Here is a 25424-nt window from a genome sequence, read left to right as displayed (position 1 = left end):
ACATTAGCATGTCAAAAGCCCGCTGAATCAATAGGGCCCTTCTCTCTGCATCGATTTTTCTCTCTCTGCCTGGCGCTAACACACACAGGCCTCTCCATTCAATGGCACTCAGCGCGACCTACTGTAGGAAAGGTGCTCTACTAATACGTGCGCTGCAGGGGAGAGAAATGGGAAGGGTGGGGGGATTCGAGAGAGACCTATTTATATTGTACCAGTGGATATGAAGTGGATATTTTAGCTTGGGATTTGTGCATAGGGTGGGTATGCTCCTGGAACCGCGTCCTGGAACACGTTGATTTGCGTGTTTATATTGTATTTGTGTTGTTCCTCTAAGACGTTAATGGTTTTCTGGTACACCGATGTCACAGGGGGATATTGTTATTGTCAGCGCAGTTACAATGGCGTTTAGTAGGACAAAAATAAATCAACATTCTCACAAAGAAGGGATAACACAAAAGCACTAAAGCGTCGTCGCGTCGCCGCGCACCATGTTCAGCAGGTCGAACTGCATTGAGAGGAATGTAGGAGACTGTTAACTAAAGTAACAATAGAACAACAAACTCCAAACTCGCACCTCCGACTGAGAAGAAAAGCGCCCTTTGACTTGGAAAGTATAAAAAGTCCCCAAATGACAAATCAAATCAAAATGCCTGCTAACAACATCAACAGTAAACAAACTAGTACCAAAATTTTGACTACAGACATATTCGTTTGACAAAGCTGTAAACATACATCAGTCATCACAGTATGCTAGCAAAAGATAACCAGCAACATGGATTAATAGCCTAATGTTGCTAGCAAACGGTTTACAGTTAGCTACTTAATTGTATTGTATGTCTTTTATTAGCACCAATAAGCTATCTTACGGTTAATCTTTTGCTAGCTGCATTAAAACGGCATACAGTAAGCTATATCATTTTTTTGAGAATAAAGATGAAGCGTTAGGGAGCTTAATGGTGCTAGCAAAAGATGAGTAAGTTAGCTATGTGTTGCTAGTAATAGATACAGTAAGATAGCTTATTGTTCCAAGCAAGAGACAAAGCTTAGCTATCTTAACGTTACATAAAATGTATAGCAATGTAGCTAATTGCTGTAAGCAAAAGGTGAACAGTAAGCTAGCTTTGTGTTGCTATCAACAGTTAGCTATATTGTTGTTGCTAGCTAAGGGAGAACAGTGATCTAGCTTATTGTTTCTAGCAAAAGACTAAAAATGTTAAGCTTTTGGCAGACAGCTGTGGCGAACTTCTGGCTAACTTGGGGCAAACAAATTTCTTAGGCACGAATTAGCTGAAACTTTGCTGCATACATTTCATTTTTGTAAGCTATCTTAATTTCATTACATTTTTTGTAAGAGGGATAGTTACCTATCTCAATGTTGCTAGAAAATGATAAACAGTGAGCTAGTTCAAAAGTTGTTGCTAGTAAAAGAACTGTTCCCCAGATTATTGTTGCTAGTATAAGACGAACAGCGAATGCATGAAGGTTCAAAAGATCTGAGTCATTCAAATGCAGTATAATTATAAAGATTAATTTGCCTAACTCATTTTCTGAACAGAATTCATTTTGTTTGCACGAAAAGAAATTAAAAAAACGTTAGTTGTACATTAGTTGGGGAAAATTAAAGCAGCCCAGACTCTTACAAAGCAATTACAGGCTGAAACAAGCTGCAGAGAAAAAAAAGAGCACTTTTAAGGGAGGGGGGAGATGGCGAGAGTGTGGAAAAATTAAGCTTTGATACTGTGGACGCAAACACATCGGAGAGCTGCGAATGAGTTTCGAGGAATGTGAGATGGCCGTCTCTGGTGAAATGCATGCATCGCCACAGCTGCGTCGATCACTCACGGAGGGAAGGACAATGAGCCGAAGCCGCTTACCTCCTTCTTCTCCTGTCACCTGCTGCAGTGCAACCCCCTGCCGGGTCGAGACATTCCTCCAGCTTTCAGTCAATCACTGAGTGTGTGTGTGTGTGTGTGTTTGGAGGTAGGCCTCTTGTCCATCAGCTCTGGACCCTGGCTGGGAAGTGTTTGTGATTCCATATGAAGTCCATAGCCTTTAGAGTTGCTTTATACACTCCTCTGTCCTTTTGGTTTCCTCTGGGACTTTCATAACGTTAAAAACTCATCAGCACACGCGGCACAGATGGCCAGCGATGTGCTTTTGCGTGTGGCGCGTGAAGGTTATTGCTTTGTCCTTTCTGGGTCTGGAGATTTTCGTAGCTTTACCGCTAAACTTTACCTTGTACAGGGACACACTGGCACTATTGGTATCCGTTAAAACGGAAGTGAGCATGGCTATGCCTTAAAAAAAACAAACACCTTTACATGTTTTCTTAACATTTTTTTTCATGTTTGGAAAGGAAACAGAGAGAAAGAGAAGGAGGAAGAGCGGCTGGGAGGAGACAAATGAATGAATAAGTGAATACCTGTGGATTAAAGCTTTAGAACCTTTGACAGCGGGGATGGCTCATCGGTGACGGACGAGTCTCACTGGGGCTAAAGCCAGATCAATCAACATCAACCACATACACTAGCTGAGTTTGCATGCAGCACAGGGCCCTGTTCTCATTTCCATCAGTCACTGGAAATGTAATTAATAAGCGAAAATTGAGATCGAGTCGAACAACGATCAATGAGCTAATCAGTTCACACACCAGCGAGAAAAGATGCTAATTAGCAAACTGAGGTACATTTAGCACAGAGATTCAATGTATGGCTGGAACAAGAATGTTTTTTTTATTATATACAGTAGTATAGTAACACTAGCTAGTTATAAAAGCTTATATTAGATACTATAAAAATTATCTACCTGATTAGTATGAGCTTTTTTTTTTTATCTTATGAGCTTTACAAATGAAGATTTGTGTAGATTTATTTGCTAATCCTTAATTATCTAGCTAGCGTTTTTTTTTATTAGCTATATTATGCTAAATCTGTAGACTTTTCAGTGAAGGTAAAAGTATGGAGTGTTACTCTAGCAGGTGGAATGAGAGAGACTGAGAAACAGTGTGTGTGTGTGTGTGTGTGGTAACCCTTCTGTATCATGGCTAAAGAAGGATAAAGGATAAGCCAGTGCCATAAAACTGCAACAAGTGTGTTAGCCATTAACAGAGGAACAGAGGTAAACGTGCTAACCCCTGAACACACACTTTCTCTGCAACGTGCAAACTTACTTTGAGTGTTTGTGTGAGTCACTTGACCTGTTCTAGTGTCTTGCTATTTCGGTATTCAGTATAGCATTGTTCTCATAACTCAAAAAGCTACTAAACAACCAAAACAAGTGTTGCAGCAAACAAAGCCTGGATCCTTCTTCTCATCTCGTCTTTGGAGCTTGTTTCCGGGAGAGCGGCCAAGTGGTTCTAATATTTCAAATCATAATATTTCATAATATTTCACTTTCCCCCCTCAGCCACGTTTGTTTTTTGAGTGTTATAAAAAGATAGTTTATTAGATGCATTTTGATTATGGCTGATTGGAAAAACGAGTGGCTCCAGGCCTGGAGGAAAACTGGAACATGTGGCATCATCTCACTTTTGCTTGTGTGTGTGTGTGTACAAGAAATGCAATCTGGCATTGGTATAGCTGTGCAATGTGTCCAAGAGAACACGCACACACACAGATACACTGAAGACCACCCAACAATGGTCTCTGGCTTCTCTGGCCATGTTTTTTTTCCCTCCGCTTTAATTTCTCTCTCTCTCTCTCTCTTTCTCACACACCCCATCTTGGCTTCTTGGACTTATTTTTGGGGGGGCTGAATAAATCCTTCATCTTCACATCACTGACTTTTAAATTTTTGAAATTACTATAGGGCTAAATTCCAAAGATTACGTATCCATGCTGTTAATGTAGCTACATCCTGCATCTTTAATGACTTTCCGAAAACAAAATGTTTTTCTTTGCTACGTATGTAGTTATGGTTAGACTTTGTGCTCATGTGACATACTTGGATGTGGTAACTCTAGCTTCTTAGGAACATTACCTCCCGCGGCACTACACACATCGGTCTTGGCGATCTGCTGTTGGCGAATCATTTTTAACCATCAAGTCAAACCTGTACTAGCTAAATGTTCATGGGAATGATTGCATTGGGCTCCAAGCTACTTCATCTGGCCTTGTCATTAAAGAACGAACAGCTTTCGTATGTTTATTTCAATCTGCATTATGGTCTTAACTAGCCAACTGTCTTGCCATATGGCTTTTTGCTTTATGTTTCATTACATTATATCATTTGGCTTTCTGCACCAAAAACAAAACATAGTGTCTCAGTGTCTTCTTTCTTTTCCAGGCTAGGAAATGTTTTTATAACTTATGAATGGCATATTTTCATTCATTTAAAAAAAAAAAAAAGAATTTTAAGATGGATTTTCATCCTATCATCGATTACTTTTGTTCCTCAACACTCTCATTGCCTATCCTCTGATGGAGTACCAGCATGCGATCGGGTGAAGCCCCCCCATAGAAGTCTTTTTCTTTGCTGCTGAACTCTCTTTCTCTCTTTTATGGGTGCGCAGAAGAGGACTGCTGACCCCTGAGTAACGAGCCAGTGCTTGTTAATTACACCTCTATTAGGACATGAATAGAGAGATCAGCACTTCCCAAGGCTTGAGGTTGGAGATTTAAGGAGGGATAAGTGATTAGATAAAGGTGTAAGGATGAGAACAGGGGAACAGGGTGGCGAGCCCACAGCTGTCAGAAAGAGAAGGCAAAAAGAGATCAGTGTAATTTGTCCATGTAACTTATACATGTAAAGGTTTATATACATATACACATAAAATCGCACACAGATTTCATTGACCACCTTTCTTTATCTTTGATTACGGTGTATAGTATGGTTGAGAATATGCCTGCGGCATCAGGGAAGAAAAGAATTCCATAGATGTGATGCACCAGATATTCAGTAAATTTAAGTTGTCAGCTGACTTCATCTTTTTGCCAGACCTGACAAACTGAAGCAACCCTAGATCATAACACTGCCTCCAGAGGCTTGTACTGTGGCCACTATGCATGATGGTGCATCGCTTCATGCACTTCCCTTCTTACCCTGACACTCAAATCGCTCTGGAATAAGCATCAGATCACTTCTCTTTTCCATTGCTGTAAAGTTCAATCTTTATGCTCCCTAGAAAATTTAAGTGGGTTTTTTTCTGCTTTTTTCTGATTTCTACTTTACCATACATCTTTATTTAGAATTTAAGTGATCTCCATTCATGATTTGTTTTTCTGACCACATTTCTTTCATGAAGTCAAAGATTCAGCACAGTCCTTACAGGTTTTAATAATGTGTTGGACAGTTCTTATCCCACTTCCAGTAATTTCAAATCTCCTTAATTGTTTTCGTTACTTGATGCCGGCCAATAAATTGACCCTTCTGAAGCAGTGACTTGTTTTTTCTTGGCCAGGCAGTGTATATATGATGTAAAAGTCATTTTTATGGAGTTGAAGACCAACAAAAATAAATAAATCTTGTGCATTTTTGGACTTAATTCGAAGCCAAGCTACAAAGTTGAATACTTAAATTTAATGTATGACAGGATAGTGTACACTGGATAAACTTTTAAAACTGATATAATCTAGCGTTTCTTGGTGGTGGTGGAGTTCACTGGTCTGACAATCTGGAAATTCAGAAAATAATGTGTTGTGCATGTTGAACACCCACACTCATCCTCGCTTAACACACCCCCACCTAATCATGACCTAATCTTCCTTAGCAGTTCCACCAATTAACTCTTTCTTTTAGTTTCTGTTAAAAAGATCCCAAGCTCATCGGCTGGACTCTACATGTCCGCTTTTTAAAATTGTTTTAATTCCTCAGCGCACGGCCACAAAGCACGCCATCCTCTAAAGGTTGTGGCCTCGAGCTTCCTATCTTCATTTCTCCCTCCATCCCCTGCTGTTCTTTTGTCATGTTCGTTTCAGAGGATGACAAAAAAAAGTTGTTAATCTCTTTTCGTCCCTGATCGCGCTCGATGTAGCGGCTGATTGGCCCCCAGGCAGACGGTGATGGATGGACGGATTGTGTTGTAGAGATAGAAAACAAGGAAAGGTGGAGAGGTGTTAATCCGGCTCCCTGGGGCACCATCACTCTTAAAACGAGACAATTGGACAGGGAAGAAAGAGAGATTTATAGGGAACTGTTCAAAGCGTTCGTCCTGTTTCAGGGATTCCCATGTTAAAGAAAAGCTTAACAGGTGTCTAAGCAAAGTGTGAAGTTTTCTGATGTGTTTTTCTGAATCAGTATTGATAAAATTTTGTCAGTAGAACAGTCATGAGGATCAATCAAGTAGTATATGAGGGTTGTTCATTAGAGCACAGCTACGAAAGTTAATGACTCCTTTAATTTATCTATATAATCCTCTACTACACTAATCCACTTATCCCAGTGTTTCACTAGTGCTTGAATACCATCAAGGTAGAAGGTTTTCTCAGTACGCCAGAGCCATGATGAGACTTTCTGCCTTACATCTAAAATGTTGACCTCCCAAATGGAACTGGAACAACATGGAACGAGGTCATTACTTTATGGGGGAATTAAGCAATAACTCCTCGACAAGTTCCTGATATGCGCAAGTGGTGTTTGTGAATGATTGTGTGTTCAGTTTTATGACTTCAGTCATGAGAAATTCCATCAAAAGTCCCATTGGACTTGAACACCTCTCTCACCTATCAATCTTTTAACATAATCCTGGCAAATATCATTGTGAGCTAGTCATTTATTTTTCACAATCCTGTTTCTAACATTGCCATAAAAGCCAAACAAACACAGAGGGCTCAAATCAACAAAATGCAGATTAACAGTGAATTGTAAGTCTTCCAGTAATGCAGCTCAGCCACTGCAGCTAACTGTTACTCGTTTGATATGGTACCATTTGTTTTGTCCTTATTGAATGGCTAGTCTTGTATACCTTTATTTAAATACATAAGTTATAGTTAAACGTGACACTATACTCTGTAAACTGTACTTATTTGCGAATGAATTGTTTGTAGCTTGAGGCGCAATAGACCAAAAAGAAAATGTGAATCGTGAGATAAAGTAAATTTAAATAACATGACAGAAAGCTTGTGTGTGTGTGTGTGTTCGTACACGGCAACAGTGTTTGCATGAATGACACGGTGCATTCCTGCACTATCGCTTCCTCTGGTAATTAGTGTCATAAAACCATGAAGTTCTCTCTCATCGAAACACATTCCTTAGTGCTCCAATACAGCACCATTCTCTAAGGCCGACCTGGCAACCACACAAACATCAATACACAATACATGAAGTAATAAAAATCCTGTTATGCTAATCATTGATTCTCTCTCTTTTTCTCTCCCCCCCACTCCAGCCTGTAAGATCGGCTACTACAGAGCTTTGGCCAGTGACGCCGGCTGCTCCAAATGTCCTCCTCACAGTTACTCTGTGCGTGAAGGTTCTACATCGTGCACGTGTGACAAAGGATACTTCCGTTCCGAGACGGACCCCGCATCCATGCCCTGCACCCGTATGTATACCATCTGATATATTATACCGCACTAGCACTGTTAATAGATATAAATAAAATATAAAAGTAGATAAATATTAATGAAAGAGGGGACGAAATTAAGAAAGTGACCATAGTGCAATTAAGACAATGTACTGTATATAGCGCAGAGGTTAAAAGTCTGTCAATGACTGCTCACTGTTAGTACTCTGAATGGGTGTTTGTTGAATACAGTATTTAAAAAGGATCTTTAAAGAAACCCTTGTTTGGATATCATCTTTTATATTATCCCCTGCAGCAACAGTCAAACCAAATAAAGCCCGGTAGTTCATTTCTTCGTTTCATCTGTCCTAACTTGCAAAAAAAAAAATTGGTTGAAAAAGCTCACAGCGATATTAACTAGAACTGACATCTTTTTGAGGAAACTAACGTCGAACCCATTTAATATTCATTTCATGACCTTATCTCATTTTATGGATAATAATCTCTTTAATGTGGCTAATTAGCTAATTACCTCATGAATAGCACATTTTACTGCAGTGCTATCATCAGTGCTAAATAATGAACGTCTTTTAAATCGTATTGTATTAAAAAAAAAAAAAAACGCTTGCTGTTTTATTATTAAATCTTGCGTTGGTAGACAACTCAGAGGTTTGAACCGTTCAATGTGTCTGCTTATTTCCCTACACTCACTTGAACACCTGGCAATCAACATTAAATCGCATGACCCTTGTGAAATAAAGTAGAAACAAGGTGCTTAAGTGAGACTGTAAGTGTGTAATCAACTTTCTGAGTTGGAAGAAAATCCTATGTTAATACGTACCTTAGCGTTTGAGGTGCGTACAAAAAAGAGAACGCCTGCAGCTAGCTCGCTCTGGCTTCAAAACACACGATAAACAGAAGCTAAATAGCCATAGCGTGTCGAAAGATGGAGTAATCTCCTGAGGAGAGACAGATGTTATCAGTGTGTATGTGTGTGTGGGCTGAAAGAAACTAAACATATTAACATATAACGTTTGCTAGGCTATCCTCTGAAAGCGTGTTCGGCTAATCACGGTGTTTAAATGCTCCACTTTTTGTTTTTGTTTATTTCATTCACTTTCGTTTTGCACCTGCAAAAGAGAGAGAGATGGATGAATAGGACTTACCCACCCCATTACGCTAAACCTCTCTCATACCTTATTATATTGAAATGTAGCTTAATCTGCTCCTGTCCATCACCACTGAAGCACTCGGATCGACATCCGCTCAGCCAGACTGTTTAATGTAGGCTAAATAGAGTTTCAAAAAAGAAGAAATCATAAAACAGCAAGAGTTAGTATTAGGAATAAATATAATAAGATGTATATAAATCTTCTAGCAACACAAAAAAAAAAAAAACTTAAAAGGGATTATAGAAGTCAAATCAAGTTTAAAATCAAAACTCGGTTACTATCATGTACTTCACCTGGATTTTGGTTTATCCACTTTTCTGTTAGCAAGAAAACAGATTAGCAGGATTCATGTCTTGTAACCTTTTACACATCTGTCAAAACACACACTTTATTTATTAAGGTTATATACATTTTGTGAAAAAAAAGGTTTGTCAAAAATAGACTGAGAGAGCCATTTATAGAGCCTTTTCTCGTCCCTAAAATTAGCTATCTTAGCATTAATAACTGATAGCTGACCTAGCATCTGAGCTAGCAAGAATCATATCCTGTAATTAGGTTCATCCACTGCTTTACTATTTTAAATCTACACATGCTGTGATTTATAAACGTGTCCATGTCCTAAAATTCTCCAGCTTAACTGCCTAAATAGGTAACTGCTAGCGAAGTGTATTGTGGGATTTCAGTATGTTAACATTTACAATTAACCCAAATAATGATTAAAAAAAAAAAAAAAAATGAAGGCTGATATTTAAATTTAAAAAAATGTCACTAAAATGAGAAAACCTAGCACTTAAATTAGCTGATTTAGCTTAATTACCTGAATAGCTAACTGCTATCAAACTAGCTCATGTGTATCCCGGGGATTTCAGAAATGTTGACTTACATTAAATATTCACAACTATTCATGTAACAGTATTCCAGAAACTCTCAAAACGTATAGGCTACTAGTAAAACTGGGGCTAGACAAAAAACTTAATGTTAGCTAATGGCTAGTGAACTAGTCCACATATTAACAGGGGATTTCTCTACCATAGCATGTTTTTCTCTACATGGATTTTTCTACCTGTCAGTCAAAATACACCATAAGTTTATATGGTTACGTTTGCTAACTGGTCCATTGATTAGCAAACCAAGCTATTAGTAAAAAACACTGTAGGTTATACACAGTAAATGTTGGCTAGCTGACTCACTGATTAGCAGACTAGCAATCCCTTATTAAACCAATCTATTAGTCCAAATACACTAGAGGTAATAATAACAAGGTTGCAGGTTATTCCATAATATTTGTAGCAAACCAAGCTATCAGGCAATGTAAACTACCAAGTTATATAAACATTTGCTAGCTGATTCACTGATTAGCTGTCTAGCGTGTTCTTAGCAAGCCAGGCTATCAGTTAAAATACACTTTAGGTTATACAGTATAAACAAGCTTGCTAGCCCATCCACATTTTAGCAGACTAATGAACCCTTAGCAAACCAAGCTATACGTCCAAATATACTGTACGTTTAGCAGACTAGATATTGTATTTTCCATTTCCCCAAAAAAGTTACAGCTCTTTCGTTTTAAAAGCAGTTTGAAGAGCGTTGTCTTTCTTATGTTACACAACCTTTGCAGGAAGCAATATAATTCTGCTGACAGAATAGGTGCTCTGGTACAATAGCTAACTTTGCTTACAAAGCGTAGCCGTGTTTGTTTTCTGTAAGCCCAGCTAGCATGTCGTAACATCCGTAGAATGTTTGGAGAAATGGCTTTTTCATGCTGTGAACAACAGACTGAGAAAATCTGCAAAATATCTGTTTGTGGAGAGTTTGTCCTAGTTTTGGCGAGAGTTCAGAGCATGGTTCGTGCCTGTGACATTTATTTGTGCGAGAGCTTTGATTCAACCGTGTGTGTGTGTGTGTGGTCTAAACAGGGCACAAATGCACACAAGGGCAAAGCAATTAGTATTAATAAGATTCCTATCAGCCACCCACTCGGTTATAGAGATGATCATCTCATGATCTCACTCAAACACACGCACACGCACAGTGCAAACAGAGGGGAATGCCTGCGGCGACGGTTTGTCATAAACGTAATTATGCCTAAATTCAGCAGTGCCCGGTTTACTGAAACACACACACACGCAATAAAAGGGCATGAGATTGTGTGGGTTTGTGCGCTCATTTCATCCTCTCTCTCATTTTCCTGGTGCTGAATAAACTCTGACCTAAATGTGCAAATACGCCATGACTTTGATCGAAAATCATTATCCTGTGTTAAAAAAAAAAAAAAAAACAGTTCATAGTCATGATGCTAGAAATGCTAAAACACTGGGTATTTACTATAAATATCTGAACATTTACTAATCTAATTTGGCACTTTATAATGAACAGAGTCCTCGCTTTGGGGTAGATGATGGAACAAAACTGATGCCCAATGATGCACAATTAACTGATCCCTTGCATTAAGCTAATCATTTACTGTAATTTTGGCAGTCTAAAACTGTGACAGGTACGCAGGGGAAGATTTTCCGTCATGTGTTTTTTTTTGTAGCCATGCTGCATTTCTCTCTTTGTGATCTAATCACCTGCTCGCTTTGATTCCCAGAGCCCCCATCTGCCCCTCAACACCTCATCTCTAATGTCAATGAGACATCGGTGAACCTGGAATGGTCGGCACCGGCCTTTTCAGGGGGAAGACAGGATCTCACGTACAACGTCGTGTGTAAACGGTGCGGCCCGGATGGACAGAGGTGCGAGCCGTGTGGAGTCGCCGTCCATTACACCCCCCAGCAGCTTAGCCTGAGGACCACACGAGTGTCTATCAATGAGCTGCAAGCACACACAAACTACACTTTTCAAGTGTGGGCGATCAACGGCGTGTCGCCACAGAGCCCAGGGCCTGATCAAGCCGCTTCGGTTACCGTCACCACCAATCAGGCGGGTGAGTGACACCAATCCTTCTTTTATTGTAGTTGATTGATTTAGGAGATGTCAAGATATATTAGGGTACGTTCTTCACGGTATATAGTAACACCCTCTGATTCATGTCGGTCATAAAAGCAGCCCAGACTGCACTGCCTAGCGTTATTGTTTTTATAGTAACAATAAATTCATTTTAACTATCCAAATTAAGTACAATAAAAATAAAAAATAAAGAGATGAACATGATTTTAGTGTTTATTAGGTGTAGTGAATAAGCCTCCAGTGCCAATATTCTCCACTACATGACAAAAGACCTATGCGTGTTATGGGTAGCATGACAAACTTTTGTTGTTGTTTGTATTTCTAGCTGCTTATGTAGATAAGCAGCTTAATGAAGATATTTTTTTCTGTTTGGTTTACGTGTAGCATAATCTACACATGCAATTAAGTGGCCAAGCTACCCTATTCCTTATAAAGTCAGTTTATTAGCTAACTCATTTAATAACCACCCTAGTGTGCATGTAGGTCTAGAGAATATTAATAGTGCTTTAAATGTCCTCACACATCATATAATGAAATGGTGTGATTTGTGTGAATACACAGCTCTGTTTTTTTCCCTTTCTCGCGGTCGCATTTGATTTGCAAGTTATTGGCACAGGTTTTATGCTGGATGCTCTTCCTGCCCCAACCCACCCATTTGAGGATGCCAGTGGCTGGGTATTTTTGTACGAGCATAGGGTTACCCCAACGGCCCAACATTGGGGCTCAAAACACCGACTCTCCAACCCAGAGCCTGGGAAACCACTGTACTGCCCCACGCATATACAGCTCTATGACATCACAAATACCAGTAGAATTTACTCATATTATTAGGTGTGAGGTTGATGCAGAGCATGCGTAACACACCCAGCTGTGGTTCCTGCCCAAATATGGAAAACCAAAGCAATTACTCTGACAAAAAAACAGCATGTTTGTGTGTTCACAGTATGCATAGATTGTTAGTGTTGAGTGTTACATTTTTACAAGGTGTTTAATTACATAGTTACGTTGGTAAAGCCATGTGGTATGTTTGCGTCCCATTAATAAAATCGGACACACCTGTCCACTCGCGCTTGACCAATTTGCCTGTCTCGGTTTAGTATTTACAACACACATAACTAAACTTTTTATTTTTTATGAGCCTCACTTCCATTCCCCTTAGTGCAGCCCATTCAGACAAATGAAAGACTGTAAGTCTCGACTTGATCTTGCATGGTCTTTGGAATGTGGATTTAAAGCTATATAGATTACAGCAGACTTGCTTCCAATAATAAAGTCTGGCTACGAAAGAAAACAGAAAGCTTGTGGGTCGCCGCCATTATCTCAGAGAAAACCGAGCTGTCTTGCTGTTCTAACGGCCGCCTTGGCAAGAGCAGCGTTCAAACAGGGAACACGAACCTCGCATCGATCAGCCGCTGCCGTTAAGCGACACTCCGAGAGGGTTTTTTTTCCATCCTTGTCTCGGCACGATAACGTAAACATATCTCGGTCGCTGTAATGGTTTATAGCTTCATGGGGCTAATATGTTTGTCTATTAAATAAAGTCAAACAGCAGGCAGATTTTTTTTTTCTTCTAAAACTCACTATAACAAATCAGTAAAGATCCTTGCTTACAAGCCAATCTAGAGGGTGATAAATGGTGGCTTAGGGATGATGGTGACAGGTTAAGAATATATTCAGTGGCATTAACACCACATTTGGTCCATTGTACTTTTAACAATGGCACAATACATCATCAGCCGAAACTTTGCCAGAATCTCCCAAACTTTATTCTCATCCCAGTTCTTGGGAACGGAACCAATATCCGAATACTCACACTTCAAATTCTTTAGTTAGTGCTTGCAGCTTTCTAGATTTTCCCTCTATGTTATTTCATTCTTTATTATTCTTCTTTTCATCTTCTCCAGCTCCCTCTCCAGTTACCTCCATCCAGGCCAAGGACATCACCCGGCACGGCGTGTCGCTGGCATGGCAGCAGCCCGAGAGGCCCAACGGCGTCATCCTCGAGTACGAGGTCAAGTACTACGAGAAGGTGAGCGAGGGTGGCATGGGAACCACAGCCTGAGGTCATAACCCATCATCATCATCATCTTCAACACATCATCACCATCTTTACATCTTTTTAGTATAAGGGCACTGAAAGATTCAAGCAAGACAGGAAGAGAGAGTGATTAAAAAAAACAAACATGTAAAGCATAAACATCTTATGTAACACTCAAGCAGCTACAAACCAAGCATTAGAGGACACGGAAGAAAAAAAATCTCACAGGCTTTGCTTGCTTTGGTGCAGATTTGGAGCTACCAAAGTGGTTTGAATGCAGAGAAAAGCTCTAGGGATTTCTACTTTAGCAAATACCGGTTACACCCATGGGAGGGAGAGCAAACAATAGACAAGCACTTTTTTTTTCCTTTTTCGAAAATGCGGTTTGTGGTTTCCCCTACAGAAAGCATCCCTCCTTGTTTTTCATATCAGACCGGCTTAGGATCCCAGTCTGTGTGCTTTGTTTTCCATACCAAATAAAGCGCTTGATCACGTGGGTTGGTTTAGTTTTAGACAAGACACTACAGGTAGACCATTTTGGTGATGTCAATTGAGTTTTTTTCCCCAGATAAATGTCTACCTTCTTTTATGCTGTTGTAAATAAAAAAATATCCAAACTTAAAAGTACAAGATTTATGTTTTATGTTACCATGATAAAAAAAAATTAAACATGATTTTAACCTCTGCCCTCTTGACATGTCATAGTACGTACAGTATATCTCATTTTAATGTATGTCAGTGTGATGTAAATCATCTAGCTATAGGAAATACATGAAAAAAAAATTTTTTTTAAACTGCAATGGGCGTTCAAGTAAAACTGGGACTTTTGATTTTGCAGAATAACAGAACACAGTTTTTTTTTTAACACAGTACTTTATTTCTCTATATAATCCCCTGTTACACTAATGCACGTATCACTGCTTGGATGCCATCAAAGCAGAATGTTTTCCTCAGTACGCCGGAGCGATGATCGGAGTAAGGAACTCCTTTAATGGCCTTAACATGTGGTACTGGTGAATAAATGTGTGTGCAGTTCCTGTGTCTTTTCTGCAGGTTAACAACAAGTTATCACTTGATTTTCAAGGATCAGGCTTTCCACTGTTCACAGAAACGACTGCGGATGTATAGCCTTCTTTAAAAATCAGTTTTATTGCAAGTCCCGGTTTGACTCGAACGCCTCTCATAATATTAGATCTCAGTTTCAAGATTCATTCACGATTTATTATAGACACAATTCTATTCCTGGTAAGAAGAGTTTTATTTGGAAATAATGCAGGACCAAAACTTTTTCACTTTTCAGCTTATATCATATGTTTATATAGATGATATCCATCACACTAATAATCGAAATGAAGATTAATTTTCTGAACAGATTTTTAAATTGAATTTCTTTCTCTCTTTGTTTTGTGTGAGATCAGGACCAGAACGAGCGCAGCTACCGCATCATGAAGACGGCGTCCCGCAGTGCCGATATTAAAGGCCTGAGTCCGCTCACTTCTTACGTCTTCCACGTCCGGGCCCGGACTGCGGCCGGCTACGGAGAATTCAGCGCTCCTTTCGAATTCATGACCAACTCAGGTCTGTACACCGCCTCGTTTCTTTTTTAAATGTTTGGATAAAACAAACATACTTGGTGGTTTCTTTTTTTGACAAACAAAGAAACAAGTGTCAAGTTTCAGGCTTTTTTTCTAGTAAGAAACTGATGGGTCTATAATTACAGACTGCCTGTTTTCCTAGGGGGGAAAAAAGACAGATAGGGCTTTGTTAGCTCAGGGACAAAGAAAGTGCCTGAGAGGGGACTATAAAAAATAATCTCGAACAAAATGTTTGTCATTTTGTTTTTCTGCTAATAAATAAAGCTTTAATTCATTAGAATTTGTACGTCATTAACAGTGTGTTTGATTTGCTATGCCCCTATAGTTCCTTCTCCAATTATTGGCGATGGCGCCAACTCCACCGTGCTCCTGGTCTCGGTTATCGGCAGTGTGGTCCTGCTGCTCATCTTCATCGCCGTCTTCGTCATCGGACGCAGGTACATTTCTCCATAAATAGCACCGTCACTCTTTCCTTCATTGTTATTCCACTGGACGCCTTTCTGTCAGAATGTATCTCCTTTTTCACCTGTCTATCCTGACACCGTCTTTCTGGATATATACGTATACACGTACATACACACACCCACACACACACAGCGCGTTCGATTCTACGGCAGCAGACACCTTTTTCCCCCTTTACCTACACACCACCGGTGTCTCGACTCAAGCCTTGCTTTCCCACCTTCCCTCCTTCCCTTCTCCTATCTGAGATCGACACTGTAGCGCTATCAGCTGTGATAATCACCCGTGTCCCAAATTCCAATCACGTCCCTAATGAATGGGCTCTTTGTTTTCTTTCCTCCCGAAAAGCTTCCATTAGACACTTCCTGACATTGTGCCTTAAAAAAAAAAAAGATAACACCTTTACTATCTTTGCTTTTCTCACCCTTTCTTCAGGGACATGAGAGGGTCCATAAAGCTTAAGCTCACCACCAATGGTTGGGGGGGGAATAAAACACTGTGTTCTTCAATTGTTGCTAGGCAACCAGGATTTGACGTATATTGCCTTTAATCACTATATATATATAGGATGAGTTCTGGAATCAGTACCGTTGATTACTTTCCTCTGACTGCATGTTCTCTGGAGTATTTTTTTAAATTATTATTTGTGTTTTATTTAAAACAGCTGTTTTTAATTAATTAAAGAGCACCGTGTGTCTTGGATCACAAACACACACACACTATAGAGAGGCTATTTCAGGTCACACCAAATCGTTCAGGCGTTAAAGCCCAGACTTCGCCTTCTCCTCCTCTTTCTCCTCCTCCTCTTTCTCCTGTTCTACCTGTGGCTCTTCTCCTCACACACACACACACACACACCCTTCCCTTTTCTCTCTGTCTCTCCCGCCCACCTCAGGGGGCTTTTGTCAACGCCAGGCTGCGGCCAAGAAACAATAACAACACAGTCGCATTCCTGAAAAGGTTGATTTGACTTGCCCAGGTGACCCTGAGCACAGCGGGGTGTGTAGGTATGCATGTGTGTGTGTGTGTGTGTGTGTATTGGAACTCCTGCTGCTTAGACCAGGTGATCCTGGAGCTCTGGTGGAGAGAGGGGAAGTAGTCCTGTGTGTGTGTGTGTGTGTGTGTGTGTGTGTGTGTGTGTGTGTGTGTGTGTGTGGTTTTCAGACGAGGGGAGAGCTTGTTTGGATAGGGTTGAGCATTTCGTCCACTTCCTGAATCTGTCTCTTTCATCTCTCTCTCTTTCTCTCGCCTTTTCTGTGAAATTGTTTCTTTTGTAAAGCTCTGAAAATACTAATTAAACCTGAAATTTCTTAAAGGAAAAAATAATGCTCAGGTTATTATTATTATTATTATTGATTTTAATATTATTATTTGTCTAGGAGGAGCAAATACAGCAAAGCCAAGCAGGATTCTGATGAAGAGAAACACCTACACCCAGGTAATAAGGCAATAAACGTATCCACACACACACACATACACACACACACACTCTGAGCTTGCTGGAGAAGATGAGTAAAAAAAGGAACAAAGGGGATGCAGAGACGAGTGTTGACAGGAGCTAGTGAAAAAGCGTGGCGTGAATAGAAAACAGATGTTGTGTTTTTGCCTGCACTACTGTTAGTTCTTGCCTTGCATTCATCTCTCTGCACCTCTCTCTCTCTCTCTCTCTCTCTCTCTCTTTCTCTCTTTCTCTCCATCCATCCACAGGGGTGCGGATCTATGTGGACCCTTTCACGTACGAGGACCCCAACCAGGCCGTGCGCGAATTCGCCAAAGAGATCGACGCCTCCTGCATTAAGATCGAAAAGGTCATCGGCATCGGTAAGAAGGCCTCCGGCTGCGTCCCATTCTGAGTCCGCAGTGTTCCGATCGCTTTATTTGCTGCAAAAAAAAAGGCGTCCTCTAAATACACCACAGTCTTTAACCAAAAAAAAAACAAAAAACAACCTATTGTGCCACCAAAGTTATGTAACTGTATGTGTGGTTTGTGTTGCAGGTGAGTTTGGCGAAGTGTGTAGCGGACGCTTGAAGATGCCGGGGAAACGAGAGATCTGTGTCGCCATCAAGACTCTCAAAGCTGGATACACGGAGAAGCAAAGACGAGATTTCCTGAGCGAGGCCAGCATCATGGGCCAGTTTGATCACCCAAATATCATCCGCCTTGAGGGAGTCGTTACTAAATGTGAGTATGTTTGGTCTGGACGTAGCATCATATATGATATATAAAAAACGTAAATCAAACTTAGCCCTGATCTAATTCTCAAGTCTGTGTGAGCATTGGAGGCATTTCAAGCCGTCACCTCCGAGTACTGGAACTCAGTCGCTCAGTTTGTTCAGTCGACAGTTTTTTTTTTTTTCTTTCATTCCCAGTTTCACAAGTTTAGGGTTTGGCTTGGTGCTTGGCATCAAAAGCCCCCTTGAGTGCTGTTCTTCTGCTTCATGTTCTAAATCACCCAGTGCATCGTAATCACCATTTGGCGCCCGGCTTAAATCTAAACCTGCATACTCTGTAACATACTCTCTTTCTTCCACCTTGATGAAAATCAAGTCTTTTCCAGTGGCTGCTTCTTTGCCAGCCCCGGAATCTTGGCAGACCGGCAGGTATCACATCACAACTTTTAGTAGCGCTGTGTTGATTGAACATACTTGCTTCTACACGTGAATTCCGTAAGAAAAATCATTAAAAAGCATTCTGCGCTGGTTATATTCCTACAAATAATAGACATAAAAAGGGCTACTTATTACAGTACGTACATTATGGAGAAAGTATATTGGGTTAACGTATCACTGCTGTAATCATAAGCCCTGTGCTTATCCCTGGATTATTCACATTCTTCTCGTACTCAACGTCCCATCAATGTACTTACTACTGTTTCTTAATATGTGACTGAAAACTATGGATTCTAGTCAAGTATGACATTCTCATTCCTAGAACAGCCACTCTTTGCAAACGTGCCGAGCAGAAAAGCATCACAGAATGCGTTGAACCTGGAGGACGACAGCAAGAGACCACCCTAAGATTAATATTTAAACATACACTTAAAGCAAAATGATTACTACAAATTATTCTGTAGCTGGTTTGAACTAACAGGAAGCATATGTTATGTAGCTTAATGAACTGCTCTATACAACCATGGTGAGCAGAAAACAACTTGGAATGTGCTTAACCTAGATGAAGTTGGGATTCTTTAGCAGAAGACCACTCTGTAATCACATTTCCCCCTTTTTTAAAATGTGGACAGTATGTCAAATTCTTGACCTGTATATGTGCGAATGCGCTGCTGCCGCATGATTGGGTAACCACGGGTGCAGGTGTTCCTATTAAAGTGTATTATATTGTCCTGTTGGCTTCAAAGTCATTTCTGGAGATGCCTGATAGATGTCCTGTCTCTAAGTAATGCACTAAAGAAGAAACTGCCAAGAGAGAAACCAAGCACGCGAAGGTATTTAGCTTCACTTCTGTTTTAAATCTGGCCCATTTAACTCCAGGCTAGTTGGCCTGTTGAGAGCTGTTGGTTTTATTAATGGCGGTACGAGGCTTTGTAAAAAAAACCGTGGCTTGACTAAAGAGGACTCAAGCTGATTGTTACTGCCGGCAAATAATGGTGGTCCTTCCATCTCCAACAGGGCCAATTAAATGTGTTAAATCACTAATGATACAGCAAGTGTCCTGAATAAATAAGCACCAAATACCCCCAAGCCTTAGACAGACAGAAAGCGAGAAGAGATGCCAGCCGTTCCCTAAAGAAGGTATTCAGAGATGGCACTGCAACACGTCGGCGCTAAATGCGACAGCGCGAGATTGCATTTGCATAATGAAGCCGGAGCTTTTACGCCATAATGATTTCTCATAGGTGGAGAGCCCGGGTGTGCGCATGTGATTGTCATCCATTGTAAAGCCATCAACGACGCTGTTCTCCGTCTGAATGAGAAGGGGTTGGGGGGGGTTGTAATTCCACAACGGAGGTCCAATCGCCCCTCGGCAATGGACGCATTCAATAAACAAACATGGGGAGAAAAGCTGGAAAATAACACCTATGCAAATAAGACAGTGTGAGAAAAGAAGTCTTTTGATTGGGAAGTGTCACTCAAAGTGCATTAAACAAAGCACAACAAACTTTCTGAGCAACCTACTAGCACTTTTTCTTCATTCAAAACCCCATTTTCTTTCCATTTCCTGTAGAGACGGTTATGCAACCAGGCTGCTAACGAAACAATGAAAAACTGCTTATTGTGCACAGCGAGGTTTTTTTTTTTTGATTAGTTTTTCTCTTCTTCTGCATTTTGTCTATGCGTAGCAGAGATGATTACCATTCATGAGGTAGTCACTGCGGAGCCTTTGGCTGAGACAACGTGGTGTTTGTTGAGCAGATGGGTTCGTTGATTGCTAGTTACAAAGTAGGGCTAGCAAAGAGGTACGAGAAGAAGGAAGAGAAAAGAAAGAGAGGTCAGAAGCGGGGGAGAAGGATGTATTACAGCTGCATAAGCTTTGCATTACTGCAAAGTGGAGTTTATGTTAGTTTCAAATGCCGGCTTCAAACGCTTGCATGTTGCTGAAGGCTGGTGGAGACAAGTTGCAAACGGATCCCTACCCACTAGATTGTGTTAACAGGATGTAGTGATACTATTTCCTTTAAATGACATTTATGCAGTGAATATAACACTACTTAGCATGGCTAACAGTGAACGCTTCAAACATTTGCATTTTGCTGAAGGCTAGTGGCGACAGAATGCTTACTAACCTTACCAGGCCATACCAGATTTTACTCATAAGAAATTTTACCATGGTTTCAATGGGATTCACCAAAGAATTGTAACACACCTCAAAGTAGTACCATGGTACACACTTAAGTGTCACAGTACCTTATGTGTAGTCTTATGGTACCTACTATGGTAATATCAGGAAGTAACACTGTTGGTTGTTGTTGTTGTGATGCTACATTATGGTACAGACTATAGTTTGCCATAGCATTACTTAATGATATTCCCAATTAGCATGTTTATGAAGTGATTCTTCCCCCCTGCCTCTTAAAAAAAAAAAAAGTTACTTAACAGTGTTGCACAGCTCAACAGTGCCAGCGTCAAACATTCACATTTTGCTAAGGGCTAGTGGAGAAACTGCACTAAACCATCACAGATTTTCTATATTTTTATTGTATAAAAATATATCAAATGTGTTATTAATATATATACATATATAATTTATTTTTCTTCTTTTTTTAATTAAAGGGTGTGTAAATAGAGTTACTTGACTGTGTAGCAAAGCTAACAGCTTAAGCTTCGAACATTAGCATTTTGCTTAAGGCTAGTGGTGACAGACTGCTAACTGAATGCTTAACGTTACTGAATTAAAACTTTCTAGTTTTTATTTATAAAATTTAACATTAGCATTTTAATAAAGGAATTAAACTTAATAAAAAAGTACATGTTTAAATATAGTTTCCCCATTGTAGCATGGGGGCATTTCCCCCATGTAGCATGGGTAAAGGGGAAAGAGTTAGCATGTTTCTAAAGAATAAGGAAGTGACACATTGCTAATTGAGTGTTTAGTGTTTAATTAAGTGTTAAAGCCCTTGCTAGTTTTTAATAATATTAGAATTTAAATGCTTTTAAAAGGACATGTTTCACTATGTAGCCTGGCTAACAGTGTCAGCTTCCTTAGCATTTTCCTCAGCATTAGTGTAAACAAATTCATCCACAATAGTCTTAGAGGCCGAATTAGCATGTTGTTTTGTTCATGCTAGTGGGTAGTTGTATCAACTTTTTTATTTTATTTTTTTTTACCAAGTTTAGCTTGACTTGTGCTAAAATTACACTCAAATACATTAATGCAATTTTTTTTGTTGTAAAACTTAAAAAAAATGTTTTAACTGATTTTCTTTTCCTCACAGGCAAACCTGTAATGATCATCACTGAGTACATGGAAAACGGGTCCCTCGATGCCTTTCTGAGGGTGAGTCTAACATTAAAGACGTGGCGTTTTAAATTCTGGAACAGTATTTCCACATCAGCAATCCTAAAGCCCTAAAAAATAATACAAATCCCACTCCCTTCTGCACAGAAAAATGATGGCCGCTTTACGGTCATCCAGCTGGTCGGTATCCTGCGAGGAATTGCATCAGGCATGAAGTATCTCTCGGACATGAGTTATGTCCACCGTGACCTAGCCGCCAGGAACATTTTAGTCAACAGCAACCTGGTGTGTAAAGTGTCTGATTTTGGCATGTCTCGGGTTCTGGAGGAAGATCCGGATGCAGCTTATACAACACGGGTAAGTTTTTAAACTGCTATCTGTAAGAACCCGTGTGAACCTGCTAATCACACCATGCCGCCATGTTCTGTTAGTAAGCCTGCCTGCGCCAAGTTTCTGTTACTAACCTGTAGTGCTTTGCGCATCTAAGTGTGTGTGTGTGTGTGTGCATGGGCATGTGTGATTAACCTCGTCGCACGTGTTTATTGTGTCTCTTGAAAGGAAATAATGGGAACCTATCAATCGCAGGGCGGAAAAATCCCCATTCGCTGGACAGCACCAGAGGCCATCGCGTACAGGAAGTTCACTTCAGCGAGCGACGTCTGGAGCTATGGGATCGTCATGTGGGAAGTGATGTCGTATGGCGAGCGGCCATATTGGGACATGAGCAACCAGGATGTAAGTGACGAGACTTGTTTCGAGAACATGCTGATTTAGAAATGCGAAAGGAGGCCAGTTTGTGACCTTTCGCTTACTCAGTTTTCTCAGCTTTCTCAGCACTTTCAGCTAATTCAGCTTTCATACTCCCCCTCGCTCATGATTTTTTTTTTTTTGTCTTTGTGATCTTTATTTTTCAGGTCATAAAAGCCATTGAAGAAGGATACAGGCTTCCCCCGCCAATGGATTGTCCTGTTTCTCTACACCAGCTGATGTTAGACTGCTGGCAAAAAGAGAGAGCCGAGAGACCCAAATTTAGCCAGATTGTCAATATGTTGGACAAATTAATCCGTAATCCCAATACGCTAAAGAGGACTGGAGCAGAAATACCAAGGTAGAGCTAGAAAATAAATAATATATTTTTTAACTTGGTAATATTCCCCTTAGAACTGTTAGTATACGGTCATGCATTGGCTCATAAAGAAATGTTAAATAAATCTCTCTATATATTATGGTACATTGTATATAATAAATGCAGTATAATACACAGATGTTAGTTTTTATTATAATAGCTCTGACTAAGAATTGTTTCCTGCAGTTATAAATGTTTATGTTCCCCAGTGAACCTGTAACTTTATAAAATATTTAGCTGTAAAGACCCATGTAATAATAATAATAAAAAAATTCACCTTAGGTGTTTCTCTTTCTTGTCCAGACCGAACACCACCCTTCTAGAACCTAGCAGTCCAGAATTCTCCTCTCCCCTGGGGAACGTGTCTGACTGGCTAACGGCCATCAACATGGAGCGCTACCGTGACAACTTCACTGCCGCCGGCTACACCACCCCAGAGGCGGTAGTGCACATGACGCAAGAGTAAGTCAGGAAAATTTGGCACCGAATTCCCACGTCTAGTCTTGCGAGCATGCTTGGTGTTGTTGAGAGCGGCTGTTTGGGTGGTAGTGTGATTAATGAATTTGCGATTGGATACCTCAGACAACTACAGCATCATAGTACACTACAGAAAACATAGTAACCATAGAACTCAACACAGGCTACGCAATAAATATGACTACAGATAACAGCTCGTAGACAGTACATTGTACTTGACAATCATCATCAATGGAGGCAATAAGACATACTTTACTTTCAAAGGCGCTTTAATAAAGCATCCAGAAGGTATTTTTGGTTGTCAAAACGTTAGGGTGATGTATATTTGGCAATATTATCGAGGTTGGGACAAACCTGGGACCAAACTTTTTTGAAAGTTAGAATGATTTTGACATCAGAAACAACATTGACTACATGGAACAATATTCATTCTGTGATTAAAATGAACAATATTAATCTTAAACAAATGGACTAAGTGGGACTCTAACTCTGGCCCCTGGACCAATAGGGAACATGCTGCTGATGCAAGTAAGATTCAGATATTTGTTATCTTACAGCTCAGTAAATTTACTTCTTTTGCATCTCCCAGTAAAGAATCTGGGATCAGAGTGCAGGGTCAGCCAGGATACAGCCCCCCGGAGCAGATAGGGTTAAGGGCCTTGCTCAGGGGCTCAACAGTGGCAGCTTGGCAATGCTGGGGCTTGAAACCCCCCCCCCCAACCTTTTGATCAGTAACCCGAGAGCCTTAGCCGTTAGAGCCTCCACTGTCACTAAATATGAGATATGAGTACGTCGCAAAGAGCACCACAAACAAAAAAAACAGACAAGAGAAAATTTTATGGGACCGGAGCCAATGGAGGAGAGGGGGACGGGAGACGCTTAATGTTTGAGATCAATTCTGTGACGATGCAGTTTGGACTTTATATTACAGTAGAGTAATTTGAGCTAAGAAGCTGAAAATTACCATATGGTAATATTTTTGAAAGAAAATGAAACAGATAGATAATATTACAACACTAAGAGATGCGCACATGAGATAACACGCGCCATGTGTGGGAAGCTGTTGTGTCCGTCCCTGTGTCCAGATGGACCATGGATGTGCTCGGATGTTGTGCGAAAGGGGCAGTTTTGGTGTTTAGAGGTTGGATGTGAAACCAAAAAAAAAAAAAAATTTACACAAAAGACTTGCATCCTTAGTTTCCTAGAGTCTCAAGATTGCTGCCCCCCTCATACCCCCCACTCACCCCACCCCCAGCTGCAGTCTCTGGTTTTCTCATTATGGATCTAAATATAAATCTCTATCCAGATTTCTGTAACGCTGCATTGTGACAACGTCTATTGTTAAACAGTCTATACAAATGAATTGAATTGAATTAATGGAAGTCTGCTCTAAAAGCAGCGCCGAGGCAGAAGCATTGCCCTGGCACATAAGCATGTAACAACATTGCATTTATATGTAATGACCTTTTGTACAGTTTTCACTGGGAAATAAGTGTGAAAGGTCAGTTTCTAGATTTTTGGTTTAGCTCAAACAGCATGTGGAGCGTCTTGTGGAACACACACAGTGTTCTGTACTAGTATGAGGTTTTCATGATTCTTTGCAGCATCCTTTAAAACTTATTATTTTTTTTTCCAAAATGTGCTGTTGGTTATGTTCTCATCTTTATTTTATTTCCTCCAACAGAGACATGACAAGGATAGGCATCGCCTCCGCCGCACACCAGGACAAGATCCTCAGCAGCGCGCAGGGAATGCTGTCCCAGATGCAGCAGATACAGGACAGGATGGTTCCAGTCTGATCAGAAACTCTCCTACAACACACCTTTTTTTTTGGTCCCTTTGTTTTTGTTTTGTTTAATTTTTAGACATTTTTACCTCATCCTCATTTACGCACTTTAAAAAAAAAAATGAATAAAACAAGAACAAGGACGAATGGAGAACGGCACTTTTTTTTCTCCTGGATCACCTTTCGAAAGGAGGATATGTTCCTTTCCATGGTGGTGTTATGAAACTATGTTCTTCAGTCACGCATTTTGCTCCAGGATGGAACTTTTTTTTCCTCCTTCTTTCCCCTTACCTTGTTTTTTTTCTTCCTTGTATGTATGTAAATGTAAATATGTAGAACTTTTTGGATTTGTTCCACTTTGCCATTTCAGCGTTCAGTCCACCAAGCAATTTAAAAACTGTGGCTTTAAAATGAAAAAAAAAAAGGAGAGCTCTTTATTATTTTATTTTTTTTCATTTTGGGATTTC

The 25424-nt window shown here is 40.2% G+C and overlaps 1 protein-coding gene across 2 annotated transcripts in view; it reads left to right on the top strand.

Annotated features, from left to right (window-relative positions):
* Nucleotides 1-25218, top strand: part of epha4a (eph receptor A4a) — a 34518-nt gene extending 9300 nt beyond the window's left edge. Inside the window, exons 4-17 of one of the 2 annotated variants that reach the window (XM_053491868.1) lie at nt 7325-7480; nt 11201-11536; nt 13464-13588; nt 15016-15175; nt 15518-15629; nt 17034-17092; nt 17362-17475; nt 17651-17836; nt 21546-21607; nt 21716-21925; nt 22154-22303; nt 22483-22676; nt 22998-23156; nt 24856-25218. In XM_053491868.1, coding sequence (XP_053347843.1) covers nt 7325-7480; nt 11201-11536; nt 13464-13588; nt 15016-15175; nt 15518-15629; nt 17034-17092; nt 17362-17475; nt 17651-17836; nt 21546-21607; nt 21716-21925; nt 22154-22303; nt 22483-22676; nt 22998-23156; nt 24856-24970 — 2138 coding nt within the window. In that variant the 3' untranslated portion in view covers nt 24971-25218. Of the gene's footprint in view, nt 1-7324; nt 7481-11200; nt 11537-13463; nt 13589-15015; nt 15176-15517; nt 15630-17033; nt 17093-17361; nt 17476-17650; nt 17837-21545; nt 21608-21715; nt 21926-22126; nt 22304-22482; nt 22677-22997; nt 23157-24855 lie in introns of both variants that reach the window. The other variant, XM_053491861.1, reaches the window with a different exon arrangement.
* The last annotated feature ends 206 nt before the right edge of the window (nt 25219-25424 follow it).

This window comes from Clarias gariepinus, chromosome 1, assembly GCF_024256425.1.
Source record: "Clarias gariepinus isolate MV-2021 ecotype Netherlands chromosome 1, CGAR_prim_01v2, whole genome shotgun sequence".
NCBI classification, from domain to species: Eukaryota; Metazoa; Chordata; class Actinopteri; order Siluriformes; family Clariidae; genus Clarias; species Clarias gariepinus.
The sequence above is the reverse complement of the archived record's forward strand: the minus strand, read 5'-3'. Positions and strand labels throughout refer to the sequence as shown.